Source organism: Pristiophorus japonicus, chromosome 9 (assembly GCF_044704955.1).
Source record: "Pristiophorus japonicus isolate sPriJap1 chromosome 9, sPriJap1.hap1, whole genome shotgun sequence".
Classification (NCBI taxonomy): Eukaryota; Metazoa; Chordata; class Chondrichthyes; family Pristiophoridae; genus Pristiophorus; species Pristiophorus japonicus.
Genome location: NC_091985.1, coordinates 193,598,573 through 193,621,072, shown reverse-complemented (window position 1 = coordinate 193,621,072; position 22,500 = coordinate 193,598,573). Strand labels below are relative to the sequence as shown.

At 54.5% G+C, this 22,500-nt stretch overlaps 1 protein-coding gene across 1 annotated transcript in view; it reads left to right on the top strand.

Moving 5' to 3' along the window:
- LOC139274030 (transmembrane protein 132B-like) overlaps nucleotides 1-22,500 on the top strand; it is a 61,305-nt gene that overhangs the window by 6,021 nt on the left and 32,784 nt on the right. Inside the window, exons 2-3 of the mRNA XM_070891082.1 lie at nucleotides 15,723-16,183; nucleotides 17,955-18,101. Of these exons, the coding sequence (XP_070747183.1) occupies nucleotides 15,723-16,183; nucleotides 17,955-18,101 (608 nt within the window). The remainder of the gene's footprint in view (nucleotides 1-15,722; nucleotides 16,184-17,954; nucleotides 18,102-22,500) is intronic.

Sequence of the window (22,500 nt, the reverse complement as noted above, 5' to 3'; positions counted from 1 at the left end):
CTACATCCCAGAGTACTTAAGGAAGTGGCCCTAGAAATAGTGGATGCATTGGTGATCATTTTCCATCAGTCAATCGACTCTGGATCAGTTCCTATGGACTGGAGGGTAGTTAATGTAACACCACTTTTTAAAAAAGGGAGAGAGAGAGAAAACGGGTAATTATAGACCGGTTGGCCTGACATCGGTGGTGGGGAAAATGTTGGAATCAATTATTAAAGATGAAATAGCAGCGCATTTGGAAAGCAGTGATAGGATCGGACCGAGTCAGCATGGATTTATGAAGGGGAAATCATGCTTGACAAATCTTCTGGAATTTTTTGAGGATGTAACTGGTAGAGTGTACAAGGGAGAACCAGTGGATGTGGTGTATTTGGACTTTCAAAAGACTTTTGACAAGGTGCCACACAAGAGAATGGTGTGCAAAATTAAAGCAAAAGATATAGGGGGTAATGTACTGACGTGGATAGAGAACTGGTTGGCAGACAGGAAGCAGAGAGTCGGGATAAACTGGTCCTTTTCAGAATGGCAGGCAGTGACTAGTGGAGTGCCGCAGGGCTCAGTGCTGGGACCCCAGCTATTTACAATATACATTAATGATTTAGATGAAGGAATTGAGTGTCATATCTCCAAGTTTGCGGATGACACTAAACTGGGTGGTGGTGTGAGCTGTGAGGAGGAGCTAAGAGGCTGCAGGGTGACTTGGACAGGTTAGGTGAGTGGGCAAATGCATGGCAGATGCAGTATAATGTAAATAAATGTGAGGTTATCCACTTTGGGGGCAAAAACATGAAGGCAGAATATTATCTGAATGGCAGCAGATTAGGAAAAGGGGAGGTGCAACGAGACCTGGGTGTCATGGTACATCAGTCATTGAAAGTTGGCATGTAGGTACAGCAGGCGGTGAAGAAGGCAAATGGTATGTTGGCCTTCATAGCCAGGGGATTTGAGTACAGGAGCAGGGAGGTCTTACTGAAGTTGTACAGGGCCTTGGTGAGGCCTCACCTGGAATATTCTGTTCAGTTTTGGTCTCCTAATCTGAGGAAGGACATTCTTGCTATTGAGGGAGTGCAGCGAAGGTTCACCAGACTGATTCCCAGGATGGCTGGACTGACATAAGAGGAGAGACTGGATCGACTGGGCCTGTATTCACTGGAGTTTAGAAGGATGAGAGAGGATCTCATAGAAACATATAAAATTCTGACGGGATTGGACAGGTTAGATGCTGGTAGAATGTTCCCAATGTTGGGGAAGTCCAGAACCAGGGGACACAGTCTTAAGGATAAGGGGTAGGCCATTTAGGACTGAGATGAGGAGAAACTTCTTCACTCAGAGAGTTGTGAACCTGTGGAATTCCCTGCCACAGAGAGTTATTGAGGCCAGTTCATTGGATATATTCAAGAGGGAGTTAGATATGGCCCTTACGGCTAAAGGGATTGAGGGGTATGGAGAGAAAGCAGGAATGGGGTACTGAGGTGAATGATCAGCCATGACCTTATTGAATGGTGGTGCAGGCTCGAAGGGCCGAATGGCCTACTCCTGCACCTATTTTCTATGTTTCTGTGTTTCTATCTCAACTCCACTTTCCCGCCCGATCCCCATATCCCTCGATTCCCTGAATATCCAAAAAATCTGTCGATCTCTGTCTTGAATATACCCAACAATAGAGCCTCCACAGCTCTCTGGGGGAGAGAATTCCAAACATTCCTCCTCATCTCAGTCCTAAATGGCCAACCCCTTATTCTGAGACTGTGACCCCTGGTTCCAGACTCCCCAGCCCGGGGGAAACATCCTCCCTGCATCTACCCTGTCAAGCTCCTGTGAGAATGTGATCTATTTCAATGAGTTCACCTCTCATTTTTCTAAACTCTGGAGAATATAGGCTCCAACTCTGCTCACTGGACAATCCTCTCATGCCACGGAGATAATACACAGAAGGTGATGTCAGATAAGCCTCCGCGGGTTCACCCCCTTTACTGACTCTGCCCCTGTAGTGACCGGACATTTCTGATCGAAACATAGGAAGGTATAGCAAGAAAGAATTTGCATTTGTATGGTGCCGTTCACCACCTCGGGCAGTTCCAAAATCGTTTTACAGACAATGAAGTACGTTTGTGAAGTTTGGTAGCTATAGGAAATGCGGCAACGAATTTGTGCACAGCAAGCTCCCACAAACAGCAATGTTATAGTGAGCAGATCATCTGTTTTTCAGTGAGGTTGATTGAGGGATGAATATTGGGTCCCGGATATCGCGGAGAGCTCCCCCTGCTCTTCCGATAGTGGCTGTGGGATCTTTTACATTTTACTGAGGGAGCAGTTGGGGGCCCATAAGTTTCACGTCTCACCCAAAAGACAGTTCCTCCGACAGTGCAGCGCTCCCTCAGTACTGCCCCTCCGACAGTGCAGCACTCCCTCAGTACTGCCCCTCCGACAGTGCAGCACTCCCTCAGTACTGCCCCTCCGACAGTGCGGCGCTCCCTCAGTACTGCCCCTCCGACAGTGCAGCACTCCCTCAGTACTGCCCCTCCGACAGTGCAGCACTCCCTCAGTACTGCCCCTCCGACAGTGTGGCGCTCCCTCAGTACTGCCCCTCCGACAGTGCGGCGCTCCCTCAGTACTGCCCCTCCGAAGTGCGGCGCTCCCTCAGTACTGCCCCTCCGACAGTGCGGCACTCCCTCAGTACTGCCCCTCCGACAGTGCAGCGCTCCCTCAGTACTGCCCCTCCGACAGTGCGGCGCTCCCTCAGTACTGCCCCTCCGAAGTGCGGCGCTCCCTCAGTACTGCCCCTCCGACAGTGCGACATTCCCTCAGTACTGCCCCTCCAACAGTGCGGCGCTCCCTCAGTACTGCCCCTCCGACAGTGTGGCGCTCCCTCAGTACTGCCCCTCCGACAGTGCAGCGCTCCCTCAGTACTGCCCCTCCGATAGTGCATTGTTCCCTCAGTCCTGGCACCAGAGGGAGTGTTGGTCTGGATTATGGAGCTTGAGTCTCTGGAGTGGGTCCCGAACCCACAAACCTCTAACTCGGAGGCAAGATTGCTGACCACTGAGCTATGGATGACATCTGTGTAACCCTTACTGCCATAATTTTGTGTTCAAGGTTGGAAAAAAATAGAGCTGTTATATATACTAGAAATATGCTTGAAGTTTTTTTAATATATTACTGGTCGAACTGCCCTGGTGTTCAGATGTCGTTAAGACCCAGAGTGGTGTTCAAGTGAATTGGGTTTAGAGGGCTTGAATTAATCTGAACTAAAGCCTTCATTCAGTCCGCATTTTAAATCCTATGTTCTGTCTTGATTTTTATATTTTCCATTTATGAATTTGAACTGTCTAAAACACTAGTTAGGCCACAGCTGGAGTACTGTGAGCCGTTCTGGTCACCACATTACAGGAAAGATGTGACTGGAGAGGGTACAGAGGAGATTTACGAGGATGTTGCCTGGACTGGAGAATTTTGGCTCTGAGAAAAGATTGGATAGGCTTGGGGTTATTTTCTTTGGAACAGAGGAGGCTGAGGGGAGACCTGATTGAGGTGTATAAAATGATGAGGGGCCTGGATAGAATGGATAGGACGGACCTGTTTCCCTTGGCAGAGGGGTCAACAACCAGGGGGCATAAATTTAAAGTAAATGGGGGGAGGTTTACAGAGGATTTGAGGGGAAATGTCTTCACCCAGAGGGTGGTGGGGGTCTGGGGCGGAACTCAGTGCCTGAAAGGGTGGTAGAGGCAGAAACCCTTACCACATTTAAACAGTACTTGGATGTGCACCTGAAGTGCTGTAACCTACAGGGCTACGGACCCAGAGCTGGAAAGTGGGATCAGGCTGGGTTAATCTTGGTCGGCCGGCACGGACACGATGGGCCGAAATGGTCTCCTTCCGTGCTGTAAATTTCTCTGGTTGTTATGTAAACCTTCATACCTCACTCCGCGTGCTCCTCATATCGACGAGAACACCCAGGGTGTGGAAACCACCCGGGTTAAACCGGACAAGGGAATTGTTGGGGTGGATCACGGAGGTGTGGTTCGGTGATGTCCTGTTTTAAGAGCTTGTGGGATACGGGTGGGAGCAGAATGTGGGAAGTGGCAGATAGAGAGAGTGATGCAGAGAAAAGCAGGGAGAGAGGGGGAAAGAGAGGCAAACACAAACATAGAGAGACACACAAAAGCAGAGACAGACAGACAGAAAGAGACACAGAGAGACATACAGAGAGAAACACACACACACACACAGAGAGAGACACACACATGCACACACAGACAGAGACCCAGAGAGAGAGAGAGAGACACACACACACACACACAGACCCAGAGAGCGAAAGAGAGAGAGAGAGACACACAGACACACAGACACACACACAGACCCAGAGAGAGGGAGACACAACACACACAGACCCACACACAGACCCAGAGAGAGGGAGACACAACACACACAGACCCACACACAGACCCAGAGAGAGGGAGAGACACACACACACAGACACACACACAGACCCAGAGAGAGGGAGAGACACACACACAGACACACACACAGACCCAGAGAGAGGGAGAGACACACACACACAGACACACACACAGACCCAGAGAGAGGGAGAGACACACACAGACACACACACAGACCCAGAGAGAGGGAGAGACACACACACAGACACACACACAGACCCAGAGAGAGGGAGAGACACACACACACAGACACACACACAGACCCAGAGAGAGGGAGACACACACACACAGACACACACACAGACCCAGAGAGAGAGAGAGAGACACAGAGACCCACAGAGAGAGAGAGAGAACACACACACACAGACAGAGACCCACAGAGAGAGAGAGAGAGAGAGAGAGACACACACACAGACACAGACCCACAGAGAGAGAGAGAGAGACACACACACACAGACAGAGACCCACAGAGAGAGAGAGAGACACACACACACAGACAGAGACCCACAGAGAGAGAGAGAGAGACACACACACACACACACATACCCAAAGAGAGAGAGAGACACACACACACAGACAGAGACCCACAGAGAGAGAGAGAGAGAGAGAGACACACACACACAGACAGAGACCCACAGAGAGAGAGAGAGAGAGAGAGAGAGACACACACACACAGACACAGACCCACAGAGAGAGAGAGAGAGAGACAGACACAGACCCACAGAGAGAGAGAGAGAAAGAGAGACACACACACACACACAGACACAGACCCACAGAGAGAGAGAGAGAGAGAGAGAGACACACACACACACAGACAGAGACCCACAGAGAGAGAGAGAGAGAGAGAGAGAGACACACACACACACACACAGACCCACAGAGAGAGAGAGAGAGAGAGAGACACACACACACAGACAGAGACCCACAGAGAGAGAGAGAGAGAGAGAGACACACACACACAGACAGAGACCCACAGAGAGAGAGAGAGAGAGAGAGAGACACACACACAGACAGAGACCCACAGAGAGAGAGAGAGAGAGAGAGACACACACACACAGACACAGACCCACAGAGACCCACAGAGAGAGAGAGAGAGACACACACACACAGACAGAGACCCACAGAGAGAGAGAGAGAGAGAGAGACACACACACACAGACCCACAGAGAGAGAGAGACACAGACTGTCACAGAGACGGAGTCACAGCGGCTCTCTGTTACCATTAACACTCCTGTAATGCCCTCACCCCATCGCTCTGTCTGAGCTGCTGCCCAGTGTTCACTGCCAACTGGAATCGCTGAAGCAGGGCCGGCAGAGCCAAGTGCCGGTGTCAGGCAACCAGCGAAAGTGGCCCAGGCTGCCAGTGTCCTGCTCGGCCTGGCAGCTCCCGAGAAAGATCGGTTTCGGTGTGGGGAGGGGGGGGGAAGTAGGTTCGGAGGCCGGCGCAGGAACCAGAGCCTCGTGCGTCTGCTGGTCAGTCAGTCAGGCTGTGTTCCCCCTGCCGCCCCCCCCACCAAGGCAGCTGTGCCAGGCCCGTGCACAGGCCGGTTGCCATGGTAATGGAGCTGTGGCCACAGGCCCCCATTTTATGGCATTCTACGAGCCTGGGGCCCAGGTAGCGGCCAGCTCCACCACATGCACACAGGCGGGCTCAGTCAGGCCGAGGAATGTGGCTTGCTCAAAGCCCCAGAGCGCTGGGCCCCAGGCCCACAGGTTAAAGGTCAAGGGCCCCAGTCCCACGGTTACAGGTCCCAGGCCTACAGGTTAAAGGTCAAGGGCCCCAGTCCCAGAGTTAAAGGGACCCCCCCCCCAGTCCCAGAGTTAAAGGGACCCCCCCCCCCCAGTCCCAGAGTTAAAGGGCCCCCCCCCCAGTCCCAGAGTTAAAGGGACACCCCCCCAGTCCCAGAGTTAAAGGGACACCCCCCCCCCAGTCCCAGAGTTAAAGGGACCCCCCCCCAGTCCCAGAGTTAAAGGGACCCCCCCCCCAGTCCCAGAGTTAAAGGGACCCCCCCCCTAGTCCCAGAGTTAAAGGGACCCCCCCCCAGTCCCAGAGTTAAAGGGACCCCCCCCCCAGTCCCAGAGTTAAAGGGACCCCCCCCAGTCCCAGAGTTAAAGGGACCCCCCCCCCCAGTCCCAGAGTTAAAGGGACCCCTCCCCACCCCCCCTAGTCCCGGAGCTAAAGGGACCCCTTCCCCCCCCCCCCCCCCACAGTCCCGGAGTTAAAGGGACCCCCACTCCCCCAGTCCCAGAGTTAAAGGGACCCCCCCTCCCCCAGTCCCAGAGTTAAAGGGACCCCCCTCCCCCAGTCCCAGAGTTAAAGGGACCCCCCCTCCCCCAGTCTCGCAGTCAAAGGGACCACCCCCCCCCAGGCCCACAGTTAAAGGAATAAACGGTTAATTTTCGGGTTGGCAGGCTGTAATTAGTGTGGTGCCGCAAGGATCAGTTCGTGGGCCCCAGCTATTCACAATCTATAGCAATGACTTCGATGAGGGGACTGAGTGCCATGTATCCAAGTTTGCTGATGATACAAAGTTAGGTTTGAAAGTAAGCTGTGAGGAGGGTGGGAAGAGGCTGCAGATAGATACAGACAGGTTGACTGAGTGGGCAAGGACGTGGCAAATGGAGTACAATGTGGGGAAGTGTCAGGTTATCCACTTTGGTAGGAAAAGCAGAATATCTTTTAAATGGTGAGAGATTGTGAAATGTTGGTGTTCAGAGGGACCTGGGTGTCCTCGTACGGCAGATGAAGTATAATGTGATAAATGTGAGGTTATCCACTTTGGTGGTAAAAACAGAGAGACAGACTATTATCTGAATCGTGACAGATTAGGAAAAGGGGAGGTGCAACGAGACCTGGGTGTCATGGTACATCAGTCATTGCAGGTTGGCATGCAGGTACAGCAGGTGGTTAAGAAAGCAAATGGCATGTTGGCCTTCATAGCGAGGGGATTTGAGTACAGGGGCAGGAAGGTGTTACTACAGTTGTACAGGGCCTTGGTGAGGCCACACCTGGAGTATTGTGTTCAGTTTTGGTCTCCTAACTTGAGGAAGGACATTCTTGCTATTGAGGGAGTGCAGCGAAGGTTCACCAGACTGATTCCCGGGATGGCGGGACTGACATATCAAGAAAGACTGGATCAACTGGGCTTGTATTCACTGGAGTTCAGAAGAATGAGAGGGGATCTCATAGAAAGGTTGAAAATTCTGACGGGTTTAGACAGGTTAGATGCAGGAAGAATGTTCCCAATGTTGGGGAGTTCCAGAACCAGGGGTCACAGTCTAAGGATAAGGGGTAAGCCATTTAGGACCGAGATGAGGAGAAACTTCTTCACCCAGAAAGTGGTGAACCTGTGGAATTCTCTGCCACAGAAAGTTGTTGAGGCTAATTCACTAAATATATTCAAAAAGGAGTTGGATGTAGTCCTTACTACTAGGGGGATCAAGGGGTATGGCAAGAAAGCAGGAATGGGGTACTGAAGTTGCATGTTCAGCCATGAACTCATTGAATGGCGGTGCAGGCTCAAAGGGCCGAATGGCCTACTCCTGCACCTATTTTCTATGTTTCTATGTACACAAATCACTGAAAGTTAACCTGCAGGTACAGCAAGCGATTAGGAAAGCGACTGGTATGTTGGCCTTTATTACAAGAGGGTTTGAGTATAAGAGTAAGGACGTCTTACTGCAATTATACAGGGCCCTGGTGAGACCACACCTGGAGTGTTGTGTACAGTTTTGGTCTCCTTACCTAAGGAAGGATATACTTGCCATAGAGGGAGTGCAACGAAGGTTCACCAGACTGATTCCTGGGATGGGGGGATTGTCCTATGAGGAGAGATTGAGGAGACTGGGCCTATATTCTCTAGAGTTTAGAAGAATGAGAGGTGATCTCACTGAACCATTCAGAATTCTTACCGGGCTTGACAGGGTAGACACAGGGAGGATGTTTCCCCCTGGCTGGGGAGTCTAGAACCAGGGGTCACAGTCTCAGGAGAAGGGGCCGGCCATTTAGGACTGAGATGAGGAGAAATATCTTCACTCAGAGGGGTGGTGAATCTCTGGAATTCTCTCCCCCAGAGGGTTGTGGAGGCTCAGTCTTCAAGGGTGAGATCGATAGATTTTTGAATATTAAGGGAATCGCGGGATATGGGGATAGTGCAGGAAAGTGGTGTTGAGGTCGAAGATCAGCCAGGATCTTATTGAATGGCGGAGCAGGCTCGAGGGGCCGAATGGCCGACTCCTGCTCCTGTTCACTATGTTCTTATGTTATCTACACAACTACAGCAGAAAGGGTTATGGGGAGCGGGCGGGGAAGTGGAGCTGAGTCCATGATCAGATCAGCCATGATCTTATTGAATGGCAGAGCAGGCTCGAGGGGCCGTATGGCCCACTCCTGCTCCTATTCCTTATGTTCTTTTACCAACCATTTAACCTCACCTCCCCAAACAATTTTCAACCCCTCGATTCATTGCGGGTTTGATTAACTGTGGCAGAGGGAATTGAAGAACTGGGCTTCAGCAGGGAGGGGAGTGGGACTAATTGGACAACTTTTGCAAAGAGCTGGCACCAGCACGATCGGCAGATTGACTTCCATCTGTGCTGTAGGATTCTACCATGTGAGGCCCTACACAGTCCAATATCCCAAACAGAATTGCCACATGGATCAGGGTACCGGTTCCGACTGGTTAGTTGACATGGGGAGGGGTGGGTGGGAAGTTTTAAACAGACAGATGTACATTTTCTCTCAATCTTCCGATGTCCCCACCTCCTGGGGCAGTGCAGAGGGAGCTTTACTCTGTATCTAACCCCCTGTACCTGCCCTGGGAGTGTTTGATGGGGCAGTGTACAGGGAGCTTTACTCTGTATCTAACGCCGTGCTGTACCTGCCCTGGGAGTGTTTGATGGGACAGTGTAGAGGGAGCTTCACTCTGTATCTAACCCCCTGTACCTGCCCTGGGAGTGTTTGATGGGACAGTGTAGAGGGAGCTTTACTCTGTATCTAACCCCGTGCTGTACCTGCCCTGGGAGTGTTTGATGGGACAGTGTAAAGCGAGCTTTACTCTGTATCTAACCCGTGCTGTACCTGCCCTGGGAGTGTTTGATGGGGCAGTGTACAGGGAGCTTTACTCTGTATCTAACCCGTGCTGTACCTGCCCTGGGAGTGTTTGATGGGGCAGTGTACAGGGAGCTTTACTCTGTATCTAACGCCGTGCTGTACCTGCCCTGGGAGTGTTTGATGGGACAGTGTAGAGGGAGCTTTACTCTGTATCTAACCCCGTGCTGTACCTGCCCTGGGAGTGTTTGATGGGACAGTGTAGAGGGAGCTTTACTCTGGGACTGGGGGGGGTCCCTTTAACTCTGGGACTGGGGGGGTCCCTTTAACCTCCAGTCCCAGAGTTAAAGGGACCCCCCCCCCAGTCCCAGAGTTAAAGGGACCCCCCCCCCAGTCCCAGAGTTAAAGGGACCCCCCCCCAGTCCCAGAGTTAAAGGGACCCCCCCCAGTCCCAGAGTTAAAGGGACCCCCCCAGTCCCAGAGTTAAAGGGACCCCCCCAGTCCCAGAGTTAAAGGGACCCCCCCAGTCCCAGAGTTAAAGGAATAAACGGTTAATTTTCGGGTTGGCAGGCTGTAATTAGTGTGGTGCCGCAAGGATCAGTTCGTGGGCCCCAGCTATTCACAATCTATAGCAATGACTTCGATGAGGGGACTGAGTGCCATGTATCCAAGTTTGCTGATGATACAAAGTTAGGTTTGAAAGTAAGCTGTGAGGAGGGTGGGAAGAGGCTGCAGATAGATACAGACAGGTTGACTGAGTGGGCAAGAACGTGGCAAATGGAATACAATGTAGGGAAGTGTCAGGTTATCCACTTTGGTAGGAAAAGCAGAAATACTTTTAAATGGTGAGAGATTGTGAAATGTTGGTGTTCAGAGGGACCTGGGTGTCCTTGTACGGCAGATGAAGTATAATGTGGATAAATGTGAGGTTATCCACTTTGGTGGTAAAAACAGAGAGACAGACTATTATCTGAATGGTGACAGATTAGGAAAAGGGGAGGTGCAACGAGACCTGGGTGTCATGGTACATCAGGCATGCAGGTACAGCAGGCGGTTAAGAAAGCAAATGGCATGTTGGCCTTCACAGCGAGGGGATTTGAGTACAGGGGCAGGGAGGTGTTGCTACAGTTGTACAGGGCCCTGGTGAGACCACACCTGGAGTGTTGTGTACAGTTTTGGTCTCCTTACCGAAGGAAGGATATACTTGCCATAGAGGGAGTGCAACGAAGGTTCACCAGACTGATTCCTGGGATGGGGGATTGTCCTATGAGGAGAGATTGAGTAGACTGGGCCTATATTCTCTCGAGTATAGAAGAATGAGAGGTGATCTCACTGAAACATTCAGAATTCTTACAGGGCTTGACAGGGTAGACACAGGGAGGATGTTTCCCCCTGGCTGGGGAGTCTAGAACCAGGGGTCACAGTCTCGGGATAAGGGGCCGGCCATTTAGGACTGAGATGAGGAGAAATATCTTCACTCAGAGGGTGGTGAATCTCTGGAATTCTCTACCCCAGAGGGTTGTGGAGGCTCAGTCTTCAAGGGTGAGATCGATATATTTTTGGATATTAAGGGAATCGCGGGATATGGGGATAGTGCAGGAAAGTGAAGTTGAGGTCGAAGATCAGCCAGGATCTTATTAAATGGCGGAGCAGGCTCGAGGGGCCGAATGGCCGACTCCTGCTCCTGTTCACTATGTTCTTATGTTATCTACACAACTACAGCAGAAAGGGTTATGGGGAGCGGGCGGGGAAATGGAGCTGAGTCCATGATCAGATCAGCCATGATCTTATTGAATGGCAGAGCAGGCTCGAGCGGCCGTATGGCCCACTCCTGCTCCTATTCCTTATGTTCTTTTACCAACCATTTAACCTCACCTCCCCAAACAATTTTCAACCCCTCGATTCATTGCGGGTTTGATTAACTGTGGCAGAGGGAATTGAAGAACTGGGCTTCAGCAGGGAGGGGAGTGGGACTAATTGGACAACTTTTGCAAAGAGCTGGCACCAGCACGATCGGCAGATTGACTTCCATCTGTGCTGTAGGATTCTACCATGTGAGGCCCTACACAGTCCAATATCCCAAACAGAATTGCCACATGGATCAGGGTACCGGTTCCGACTGGTTAGTTGACATGGGGAGGGGTGGGTGGGAAGTTTTAAACAGACAGATGTACATTTTCTCTCAATCTTCCGATGTCCCCACCTCCTGGGGCAGTGCAGAGGGAGCTTTACTCTGTATCTAACCCCCTGTACCTGCCCTGGGAGTGTTTGATGGGACAGTGTAGAGGGAGCTTTACTCTGTATCTAACCCCCTGTACCTGCCCTGGGAGTGTTTGATGGGATAGTGTAGAGGGAGCTTTACTCTGTATCTAACGCCGTGCTGTACCTGCCCTGGGAGTGTTTGATGGGACAGTGTAGAGGGAGCTTTACTCTATATCTAACGCCGTGCTGTACCTGCCCTGGGAGTGTTTGATGGGACAGTGTAGAGGGAGCTTTACTCTGTATCTAACCCCCTGTACCTGCCCTGGGAGTGTTTGATGGGACAGTGTAGAGGGAGCTTTACTCTGTATCTAACCCCCTGTACCTGCCCTGGGAGTGTTTGATGGGACAGTGCAGAGGGAGCTTTACTCTGTATCTAACCCGTGCTGTACCTGCCCTGGGAGTGTTTGATGGGACAGTGTAGAGGGAGCTTTACTCTGTATCTAACCCCCTGTATCTGCCCCGGGAGTGTTTGATGGGACAGTGTAGAGGGAGCTTTACTCTGTATCTAACCCCCTGTACCTGCCCTGGGAGTGTTTGATGGGATAGTGTAGAGGGAGCTTTACTCTGTATCTAACGCCGTGCTGTACCTGCCCTGGGAGTGTTTGATGGGGCAGTGCAGAGGGAGCTTTACTCTGTATCTAACCCCGTGCTGTACCTGCCCTGGGAGTGTTTGATGGGGCAGTGCAGAGGGAGCTTTACTCTGTATCTAACGCCGTGCTGTACCTGCCCAGGGAGTGTTTGATGGGACAGTGTAGAGGGAGCTTTACTCTGTATCTAACCCCCTGTACCTGCCCTGGGAATATTTGATGGGGCAGTGTCGAGGGAACTTTACTCTGTATCTAACCCCCTGTACCTGCCCTGGGAGTGTTTGATGGGACAGTGTAGGTGGAGCTTTACTCTGTTTCTAACCCCCTGTACCTGCCCCGGGAGTGTTTGATGGGATAGTGTAGGGGGAGCTTTACCCTGTATCTAACCCCGTGCTGTACCTGCCTTGCCCCTGTCACTAACCCAGGTGGTGTGAGATCAGGCTAACTCGGGACTAGGCCAGGGATGCAGCCTGGGCCTTTCCTGCTCTGTGTGTCTGGCGTGGCTGACACACCGGCGAGGGATTGGGTGTAATAACTGAGTCTTTAGTGAATTGTAATATCTTAATATTCCCAGAGGCCAGTGGCAGTCCGAGACATCTGCGAAACGAGACACGGTCGGGGGGGAGGGTTGATTATGTCTGATAATGTGGGCCTTTATCTGGTTGGTTGCCGCTGCTGACCTATTGATGAAATATTTAGCAGCCTGTCCGACAGGCTTATTGATTACAAGGCCCCACCAGCTGGTGCCCAGCCTGTCCTGCCTGCCCCGGACATATCTTTAGCTGGTTTTACGATCACTCCCTCGGGAGGACAGTGAAGGTCAGGGTTCTGTGACCCTACACCAGACTCGGGGCTTCTGACTTTTTCTCTCTCACTCTCTCCCGAAGCGCCGGAATTTCTGCAGGGCGCTTCCGCAGTAGAGTATAAAAGCAGCGATGTCTTACTACAACTGTACAGGGTATTGGTGAGGCCACACCTGGAGTACTGCGTACAGTTTTGTTCACCGTATTTAAGGAAGGATATACTTGCATTGGAGGCAGTTCAGAGAAGGTTCACCAGGTTGATTCCTGAGATGAAGGGATTGTCTTATGAAGAAAGGTTGAGCAGGTTGGGCCTCTACTCATTGGAGTTTAGAAAAATGAGAGGTAATCTTATTGAAACATATAAGATTCTGAGGGGGCTGGACAGGGTGGATGCAGAGAGGATGTTTCCCCTCGTGGGGGAATCTAGAACTAGCGGGCACGGTTTCAGAATAAAGGGCCGCCCATTTAAAACTGAGACGAGGTGTAATTTATTTGTTTGGAGCGTCGTACATCTGTGGAGTTCTCCAACTCGGAGAGCTGTGGAGGCTGGGTCATTGAATATATTTAAGGCGGAGATGGACAGATTTTTCATGGACAGGTTATGGGGAGTGGGCGGGGAAGTGGAGCTGAGTCCGTGATCAGATCAGCCATGATCTTATTAAATGGCGGAGCAGGCTCGAGGGGCCAGGTGGCCAACTCCTGCTCCTATTTCTTATGTTCCTAATGTACGCTGCCCAGAATTGGACACAACACTCCAGCTGGGGCCTGGCTAGGGATTGACAAATGTTTAGCAATAGCTGTACTGGAGGCACTCCAGGGATTTGCGAAGTCTGTCAGTGTTCTAATTAGAGGAAATAGATTCTCAATCCTTGCTCCTATTGTCTTTTTTGCACAGCAAGGTGTTCTGCTAGTACGTGCTTTCACACTATTTCATTAATCCTCACTCCTATCCTAAGCTGTGTACAGTTCTGGTCACCATATCACACTGGGAGTTACTGTGTACAGTTCTGGTCTCCATATCACACTGGGAGTTACTGTGCACAGTTCTGGTCTCCATATCACACTGGGAGTTACTGTGTACAGTTCTGGTCTCCATATCACACTGGGAGTTACTGTACACAGTTCTGGTCTCTATATTACTAAAAGATTAGAAAACAACTTGCATTTATACCGCATCTTTAATGTCCCAAGGCACATCACAGGCGCGATTATCAAACAAAAGTTGACTGAGGGCTTCCGAAGGAGATAATAATATCGGTGATCAAAAGCTTGGTAAAAGATGGAAGGTTTTAAGCAGCGTATTCAAGGAGAGAGGCCGAGAGGTTTAGGGAGGGAATAGCGTCTCTTTGGGTCCGAGACGGCTGAAGGCACGGTAGTCGATGGAAATCAGGGATGTGCAAGTCGCCAGAATTGGAGGTTACAGAAATAGGGAGGGTTGTAGGGGCTGGAGGAGATTACAGAAATGGGGAGGGTTGTAGGGTTGAAGGAGGTTACAGAGATAGGGAGGGGTGTAGGGGATGGAGGAGGTTATAGAGATAGAGAGGAGTGTAGGGTTGGAGGAGGTTACAGAGATAGGGAGGGTTGGCGGGCTGGAAGGGAGTTACAGAGATAGGGAGGGTTGTAGGAGCTGGAGGGGGTTACAGAGATGGGAAGGGTTTTAGGGCTGGAAGGGGTTACAGAGATAGGGAGGGTTGTCGGGCTGGAAGGGAGTTACAGAGATGGGAAGGGTTTTAGGGCTGGAGGGGGTTACAGAGATAGGGAGGGTTGTAGGGCTGGAGGAGGTTACAGAGATAGGGAGGGTTGTAGGGCTGGAGGAGGTTACAGAGATAGGGAGGGTTGTAGTGGCTGGAGGAGGTTACAGAGATAGGGAGGGTTGTAGGACTGCAGGAGGTTACAGAGATAGGGAGGGTTGTAGGGCTGGAGGAGGTTACAGAGATAGGGAGGGTTGTAGGGGCTGGAGGAGCTTACAGAGATAGGGAGGGTTGTAGGGGCTGGAGGAGCTTACAGAGATAGGGAGGGTTGTAGTGGCTGGAGGAGGTTACAGAGATAAGGAGGGTTATGGGGCTGGAGGAGGTTACAGAGATAGGGAGGGGCGAGGGACCATCAACTCTGCTGCACTTCCCTGCCCGCTCCCCATAACCCTTTATTCCCTTATCGCTCAAAAATCTGTCAATCTCCACCTTAAATTTATTCAATGACCCAGCCTCCACAGCTCTCTGGGGCAGAGAATTCCACAGATTCACAACCCTCTGAGAGAAGAAATTCCTCCTCATCTTAGTTTTAAATGGGTGGCCCCTTATTCTGAGACTGTGTCTTCGAGTTTTAGTTTCCCCTATGAGTGGAAACATCCACTCTGCATCTACCCTGTCAAGACCCCTCAGAATCTCATACATTTCAATCAGATCACTTCTCAGTCTTCTGAACGCCAGTGCGTAGAGGCCCAACCTGCTCAACCTATCTTCATAAAACAACCCCTTCATCTCCGGAATCAACCTCGTGAACCTTCTCTGAACTGCCTCCAATGCAAGTATATCCCTCCTTAAATTCAGTAATGATGATACATTTTCTTCTCTCCTTTCAGCACTGCAGCATGCTGGGAAGGCGGCCTACCCGGACATCATGACGACGAAGCCTCCCTCTTCCCCGCTCTACTTGCCGGTCGACTTTGAGGTGCTGGGCACCCAGGAGTACCTCTTCCTGAGGCCAGTGGACGAGTCGCCGACCTGGAACTCCAGCGGCCCGCGGACCTGTTCCCAGGCCATCCTGCTGCTCGGGGTCGGGTCCCCTCCCGAGGTCAAGGCCTCCCACAGGCCCTTCTCTGTCCAGCAGCCGCTCCCCGAGGCCCCCTCCCTCCATCCAGGCTGGAGGGTCCGGGCCCACCTGGTGGAGGGCATTGTCCGGGCAAGCTGGCCCAGGGCCCAGGTCCTGTTCCACCTGTCCGGCCGCGACTGGAGGTCCCCTGGGGATCCCGGGATCCTGCCCTGCATCCGGCTGCATGCCTTCCTGGAGGACCGGGAGGTCAGAGGTGACTGCCGGTTGAAGGTCAGTGGGAGTTGTCCACGTTCGCTGTTTGGGATGGGGTGGAGGACGAGGGGTGGGAGTAAATTGGACATCATGGCTCTGGGTTAAATATTGAACTTTCACCCCCTGGAAACTGGGGTCAAATACAGCCTCAGAGAGAGGGGATGGTTGTACCTGTCCTGGGAGTGTTTGATGGGACAGTGTAGAGGGAGCTTTACTCTGTATCTAACCCCCTGTACCTACCCTGGGAGTGTTTGATGGGACAGTGTAGAGGGAGCTTTACTCTGTATCTAACCCCGTGCTGTACCTGCCCTGGGAGTGTTTGATGGGACAGTGTAGAGGGAGCTTTACTCTGTATCTAACCCCGTGCTGTACCTGCCCTGGGAGTGTTTGATGGGACAGTGTAGAGGGAGCTTTACTGAATGCAGTGCTTTCTGAGATGTGTTTCTTCTCTCTGTCTCTCGCTCTAGGGCCCGCTAGCGGTCTGCGTTGTTAATCTCGAGCTCCCTGGGGACTGGTTCCCCCCGGCGGGCGGGGGCCGGGGGCGGGAGGTGCCTGGGAGGGCCCGAGAGTCCAGGGCCCAGCTGTATTTCATTGCCCGCCCCCCCGCGGAGTGCGGTGGGCTGCCGGGCGGCGAGCAATGGTCGGGGGGCCGCGGGGAGCTGGAGCAGGTTGGCGGGGTGGGGCTGCTGGGGGGGCCAGGCCAGCAGGAGGCCAGGCTCGGGGCCCACCTGCTGCTCCGGCTGCCCGACCGGACCCTGCGGCCCGGCGAGACGGTGGGCGTCGCCGTGGCGATCGCTCGGAACTTCACGCTGGAGGAGGTGGTCATCAGGTAACGGCCGGGCGCGCTGCGGGAGGCGGGGGGGGCGCGCTGCGTGTGAGGGAATGGGTTCAGGTTCACTGCTGGTTGTCCTGTGAACAGTTGTTGCTATAGCGGGGCTCGGGGAGGGCGGGGGTCGGGAGGGCGGGGTTCGGGAGGGCAGTGGTCAGGGGTGCGGGGGTCGGGGGGGCGGGGGTCGGGAGGGCGGGGGTCGGGGGGGGCGGGGGTCGGGAGGGCGGGGTTCGGGAGGGCAGTGGTCAGGAGAGCGGGGGTCGGGGGTGCGGGGGTCGGGGGGGGCGGGGCTTGGGAGGGCAGTGGTCAGGAGAGCGGGGGTCGGGGGTGCAGGGGTCGGGAGGGCGTGGGCCAGGAGGGCGGGGGGCGGGGGTCGGGAGGGCGGGAGTCGGGGGGTCGGGGGTCGGGAGGGCGGGGCTCAGGAGGGCGGGGCTCGGGAGAGCGGGGCTCGGGAGGGCGGGGGTCGGGGGTCGGGGGGGGGCGCTGATTGCTATGATGGAGGTTGCCGTGGCAAAGGTCAGGGTGGAGAATGTTCCGATGGGTTGTGATGGGAGAGTTGGAGTTTGGCGGGGAGGGGGCGATTGGAGGGGACAGGTGATGGGGTAGAGGTGGGGTTCGGGTGGGGGTGATTGGGGGGTGTTTGAGGGGGACAGATGAGGGGTATTTTTGGGGGGGAAAGTGATGGGGGAATGGGGTAATGAGGGGGGATGGGGTGAGGGGCTGCTGGGATGGGGTGAAGGCGAGTTTGGGGGGAGATGGGTGATTTGGGGAGGGCGAGGTGATGGGGGGGGTGAGGTGGGGATGGGGGAGGGGGGGTTTGGGGAGTGAGGTGATGGGGGGCGACGTGGGGTGGGGTGAGGTGGGCTTTAGGTGGCGAGGTGGGGATGGGGTGAGGGGGTGATGGATGAGGTCGCTATGCCAGAGCATGGTTTAATGGTTCCCCCACTCGGTTACCCCCAGGGCCAAGATGAAGAAGGGCGTGAGGGCCGTGTCCATTCAGACCAGCGCCCCGGAGCTGTGGCAGGTCACACTGCGGCGCACGCAGGGGTCCAAGCACCAGATCGCCACCGTCACCTGCACCAGGACCGGAGCATCGGCCGGCCCGAGGTGAGAGGTCAAGGGTCACAGACGTCGACTCAGGAGAGAGGGAGTTGCACTGTCGGAGGGGCAGTGCTGAGGGAGTGCTGCACTGTTGGAGGGGCAGTGCTGAGGGAGCGCTGCACTGTCGGGGGGGGGGGGGCAGTACTGAGGGAATGCTGCACTGCCGGAGGGGCAGTACTGAGGGAGGGCTGCACTGTCGGACGGGCATTACTGAGGGAGAGCTGCACTGTTGGACGGGCAGTACTGAGGGAGAGCTGCACTGTTGGAGGGGCAGTGCTGAGGGAGTGCTGCACTGTCGGAGGGGCAGTACTGAGGGAGCGCTGCACTGTCGGAGGGGCAGTACTGAGGGAGTGCTGCACTGTCGGACGGGCAGTACTGAGGGAGTGCTGCACTGTCGGAGGGGTAGTACTGAGGGAGTGCTGCACTGTCGGAGGGGCAGTACTGAGGGAGTGCTGCACTGTCGGACGGGCAGTACTGAGGGAGTGCTGCACTGTCGGAGGGGCAGTGCTGAGGGAGTGCTGCACTGTCGGACGGGCAGTACTGAGGGAGTGCTGCACTGTCGGAGGGGTAGTACTGAGGGAGTGCTGCACTGTCGGAGGGGCAGTACTGAGGGAGGGCTGCACTGTCGGACGGGCATTACTGAGGGAGAGCTGCACTGTTGGACGGGCAGTACTGAGGGAGTGCTGCACTGTCGGAGGGGTAGTACTGAGGGAGTGCTGCACTGTCGGAGGGGCAGTACTGAGGGAGGGCTGCACTGTCGGACGGGCATTACTGAGGGAGAGCTGCACTGTTGGACGGGCAGTACTGAGGGAGAGCTGCACTGTTGGAGGGGCAGTGCTGAGGGAGTGCTGCACTGTCGGACGGGCAGTACTGAGGGAGTGCTGCACTGTCGGAGGGGTAGTACTGAGGGAGTACTGCACTGTCGGAGGGGTAGTACTGAGGGAGTACTGCACTGTCGGAGATGTAGTACTGACGGAGTGCTGCACTGTTGGAGGGGCAGTACTGAGGGAGTGCTGCACTGTCGGAGGGGTAGTACTGAGGGAGTACTGCACTGTCGGAGGGGTAGTACTGAGGGAGTGCTGCACTGTCGGAGGGGTAGTACTGAGGGAGTACTGCACTGTCGGAGATGTAGTACTGAGGGAGTGCTGCACTGTCGGACGGGCAGTACTGAGGGAGTGCTGCACTGTCGGAGGGGTAGTACTGAGGGAATGCTGCACTGTCGGAGATGTAGTACTGACGGAGTGCTGCACTGTTGGAGGGGCAGTACTGAGGGAGTGCTGCACTGTCGGAGGGGCAGTACTGAGGGAGTACTGCACTGTTGGAGGGGCAGTACTGAGGGAGTGCTGCACTGTTGAAGGGGCAGTACTGAGGGAGTGCTGCACTGTCGGAGGGGTATTACTGACGGAGTGTTGCACTGTTGGAGGGGTAGTACTGAGCAACACAGTCAGCGGTTTCATATTTCGAACCGAGGCCCTATCTGCCCTCTCAGATGGACGTAAAATGTTCTACTGCCACTATTGGCAGAACAGCAGGGGGGAGTTTTTTTCTATCTCTATCTTTTTATGACTCTTTCCGCTCTCTGTCTCTCTCCCTCTCTCCCTGTCTCTCTCTCTCCCTCTCCTTGTCTCTCTCTCCCTCTCCCTCTCCCTCTCCCTCTCCCTCTCCCTCTCCCTCTCCCTCTCCCTCTCCCTCTCCCTGTCTCTCTCTCTCTCTCTCCCTGTCTCTCTCTCCCTCTCCCTGTCTCTCTCTCCGTCTCCATCTCTCTCTGCCTCTCTCGCTTTCCCTCTCCCTGTCTCTCCCTCTCCCTGACTCTCTATCCCTCTCCTTGTCTCTCTCTCTCTCGCTGTCTCTCTGTCTCTCTCTGTCTCTATCTCTCCCTCTCCTTGTCTCTCTCTCCGTCTCCCTGTCTCTCTCTCTCTCTCTCTCCCTCTCCAATGTCTCTCTCTCTCCCTCTCTCTCCCTCTACTTCTCTCTCTCTCTCTCTCTCTCTCTCTCTCTCTCTCTCCCTCTCCCCCTGTCTCTCCCTCTACTTCTCTCTCCCTTTCCCTGTCCCTCTCTCTCCCTCTACTTCTCTCTCTCTCTCTCTCTCTTCCCCCTCTCCCTGTCCCTCTCTCTCCCTCTACTTCGCTCTCTCTCCCTCTCCCTGTCTCTCACTCCCTCTTCCTGTCCCTCTCTCGCCCTCTACTTCTCTCTCTCTCCCTGTCTCTCTCCCCCTCTGCCTGTCTCTCTCCCCCTCTCCCTGTCTCTCTCCCCCTCTGCCTGTCTCTCTCCCCCTCTGCCTGTCTCTCTCCCCCTCTGCCTGTCTCTCTCCCCCTCTGCCTGTCTCTCTCCCCCTCTGCCTGTCTCTCTCCCCCTCTGCTTGTCTCTCTCCCCCTCTGCCTGTCTCTCTCCCCCTCTGCCTGTCTCTCTCCCCCTCTGCCTGTCTCTCTCCCCCTCTGCCTGTCTCTCTCCCCCTCTGCCTGTCTCTCTCCCCCTCTGCCTGTCTCTCTCCCCCTCTGCCTGTCTCTCTCCCCCTCTGCCTGTCTCTCTCCCCCTCTGCCTGTCTCTCTCCCCCTCTGCCTGTCTCTCTCCCCCTCTGCCTGTCTCTCTCCCCTCTGCCTGTCTCTCTCCCCCTCTGCCTGTCTCTCTCCCCCTCTGCCTGTCTCTCTCCCCCTCTGCCTGTCTCTCTCCCCCTCTGCCTGTCTCTCTCCCCCTCTGCCTGTCTCTCTCCCCCTCTGCCTGTCTCTCTCCCCCTCTGCCTGTCTCTCTCCCCCTCTGCCTGTCTCTCTCCCCCTCTGCCTGTCTCTCTCTCCCTCTGCCTGTCTCTCTCTCCCTCTGCCTGTCTCTCTCTCCCTCTGCCTCTCTCTCTCTCTCCCTCTGCCTCTCTCTCTCTCTCCCTCTGCCTCTCTCTCTCTCTCTCTCTCTCTCCCTCTCTCCCTCTGCCTCGCTCTCTCTCTCCCTCTCCCTGTCTCTCTCTCTCTCTCTCTCTCCCACTCCCTGTCTCTCTCTCTCCCTCTCCCTGTCTCTCTCTCTCCCTCTCCCTGTCTCTCTCTCTCCCTCTCCCTATCTCTCTCTCTCCCTCTCCCTGTCTCTCTCTCTCCCTCTCCCTATCTCTCTCTCTCCCTCTCCCTGTCTCTCTCTCTCTCTCTCCCTCTCCCTGTCTCTCTCTCTCTCTCCCTCTCTTTGTCTCTCTCTCCCTCTCTCTGTCTCTCTCTATCCCTGTCTCCCTCTCCCTGTCTCTATCCCTGTCTCGCTCTCCCTGTCTCTCCCTGTCTCGCTCTCTCCCTCTCCCTGTCTCGCTCTCTCCCTCTCCCTGTCTCGCTCTCTCCCTCTCCCTGTCTCGCTCTCTCCCTCTCCCTGTCTCGCTCTCTCCCTCTCCCTGTCTCGCTCTCTCCCTCTCCCTGTCTCGCTCTCGCTCTCTCCCTGTCTCGCTCTCTCCCTCTCCCTGTCTCGCTCTCTCCCTCTCCCTGTCTCGCTCTCTCCCTCTCCCTGTCTCGCTCTCTCCCTCTCCCTGTCTCGCTCTCTCCCTCTCCCTGTCTCGCTCTCTCACTCTCCCTGTCTCGCTCTCTCCCTGTCTCTCTCTCTCTCTCTTTTTCTCTCTCTCTCTCTCTCGCCCTGTCTTTCTCTCTCTCCCTCTCCCTGTCTCTCTCCATGTCTCTCTCACTCTCTCTTCCTCTCTCTCCCTGTCTCTCTCTCTCTCCCTCTCTCTCTCCCTGTCTCTCTCCCTGTCTCTCCCTGTCTCTCTCTGTCTCTCTCTCTGTCTCTCTCTGTCTCTGTCTCTCTCTGTCGCTGTCTCTCTCTCTCTCTCTCTGTCTCTCTCCCTCCCTGTCTCTCTCTTTCCCTGTCTCTCTCTCCCTGTCTCTATCCCTGTCTCGCTCTCCCTGTCTCTCCCTGTCTCGCTCTCTCTCTCTCCCTGTCTCGCTCTCTCTCTCTCCCTGTCTCGCTCTCTCCCTCTCCCTCTCCCTGTCTCGCGCTCTCCCTCTCCCTGTCTCGCTCTCTCCCTCTCCCTGTCTCGCTCTCTCCCTCTCCCTCTCCCTGTCTCGCTCTCGCTCTCTCCCTGTCTCGCTCTCTTCCTCTCCCTGTCTCGCTCTCTCCCTCTCCCTGTCTCGCTCTCTCCATCTCCCTGTCTCGCTCTCTCCCTCTCCCTGTCTCGCTCTCTCCCTCTCCCTGTCTCGCTCTCTCCCTCTCCCTGTCTCGCTCTCTCCCTCTCCCTGTCTCGCTCTCTCCCTCTCCCTGTCTCGCTCTCTCCCTCTCCCTGTCTCGCTCTCTCCCTCTCCCTGTCTCGCTCTCTCCCTCTCCCTGTCTCGCTCTCTCGCTGTCTCTCTCTCTCTCTCTTTTTCTCTCTCTCTCTCTCGCCCTGTCTTTCTCTCTCTCCCTCTCCCTGTCTCTCTCCATGTCTCTCTCACTCTCTCTTCCTCTCTCTCCC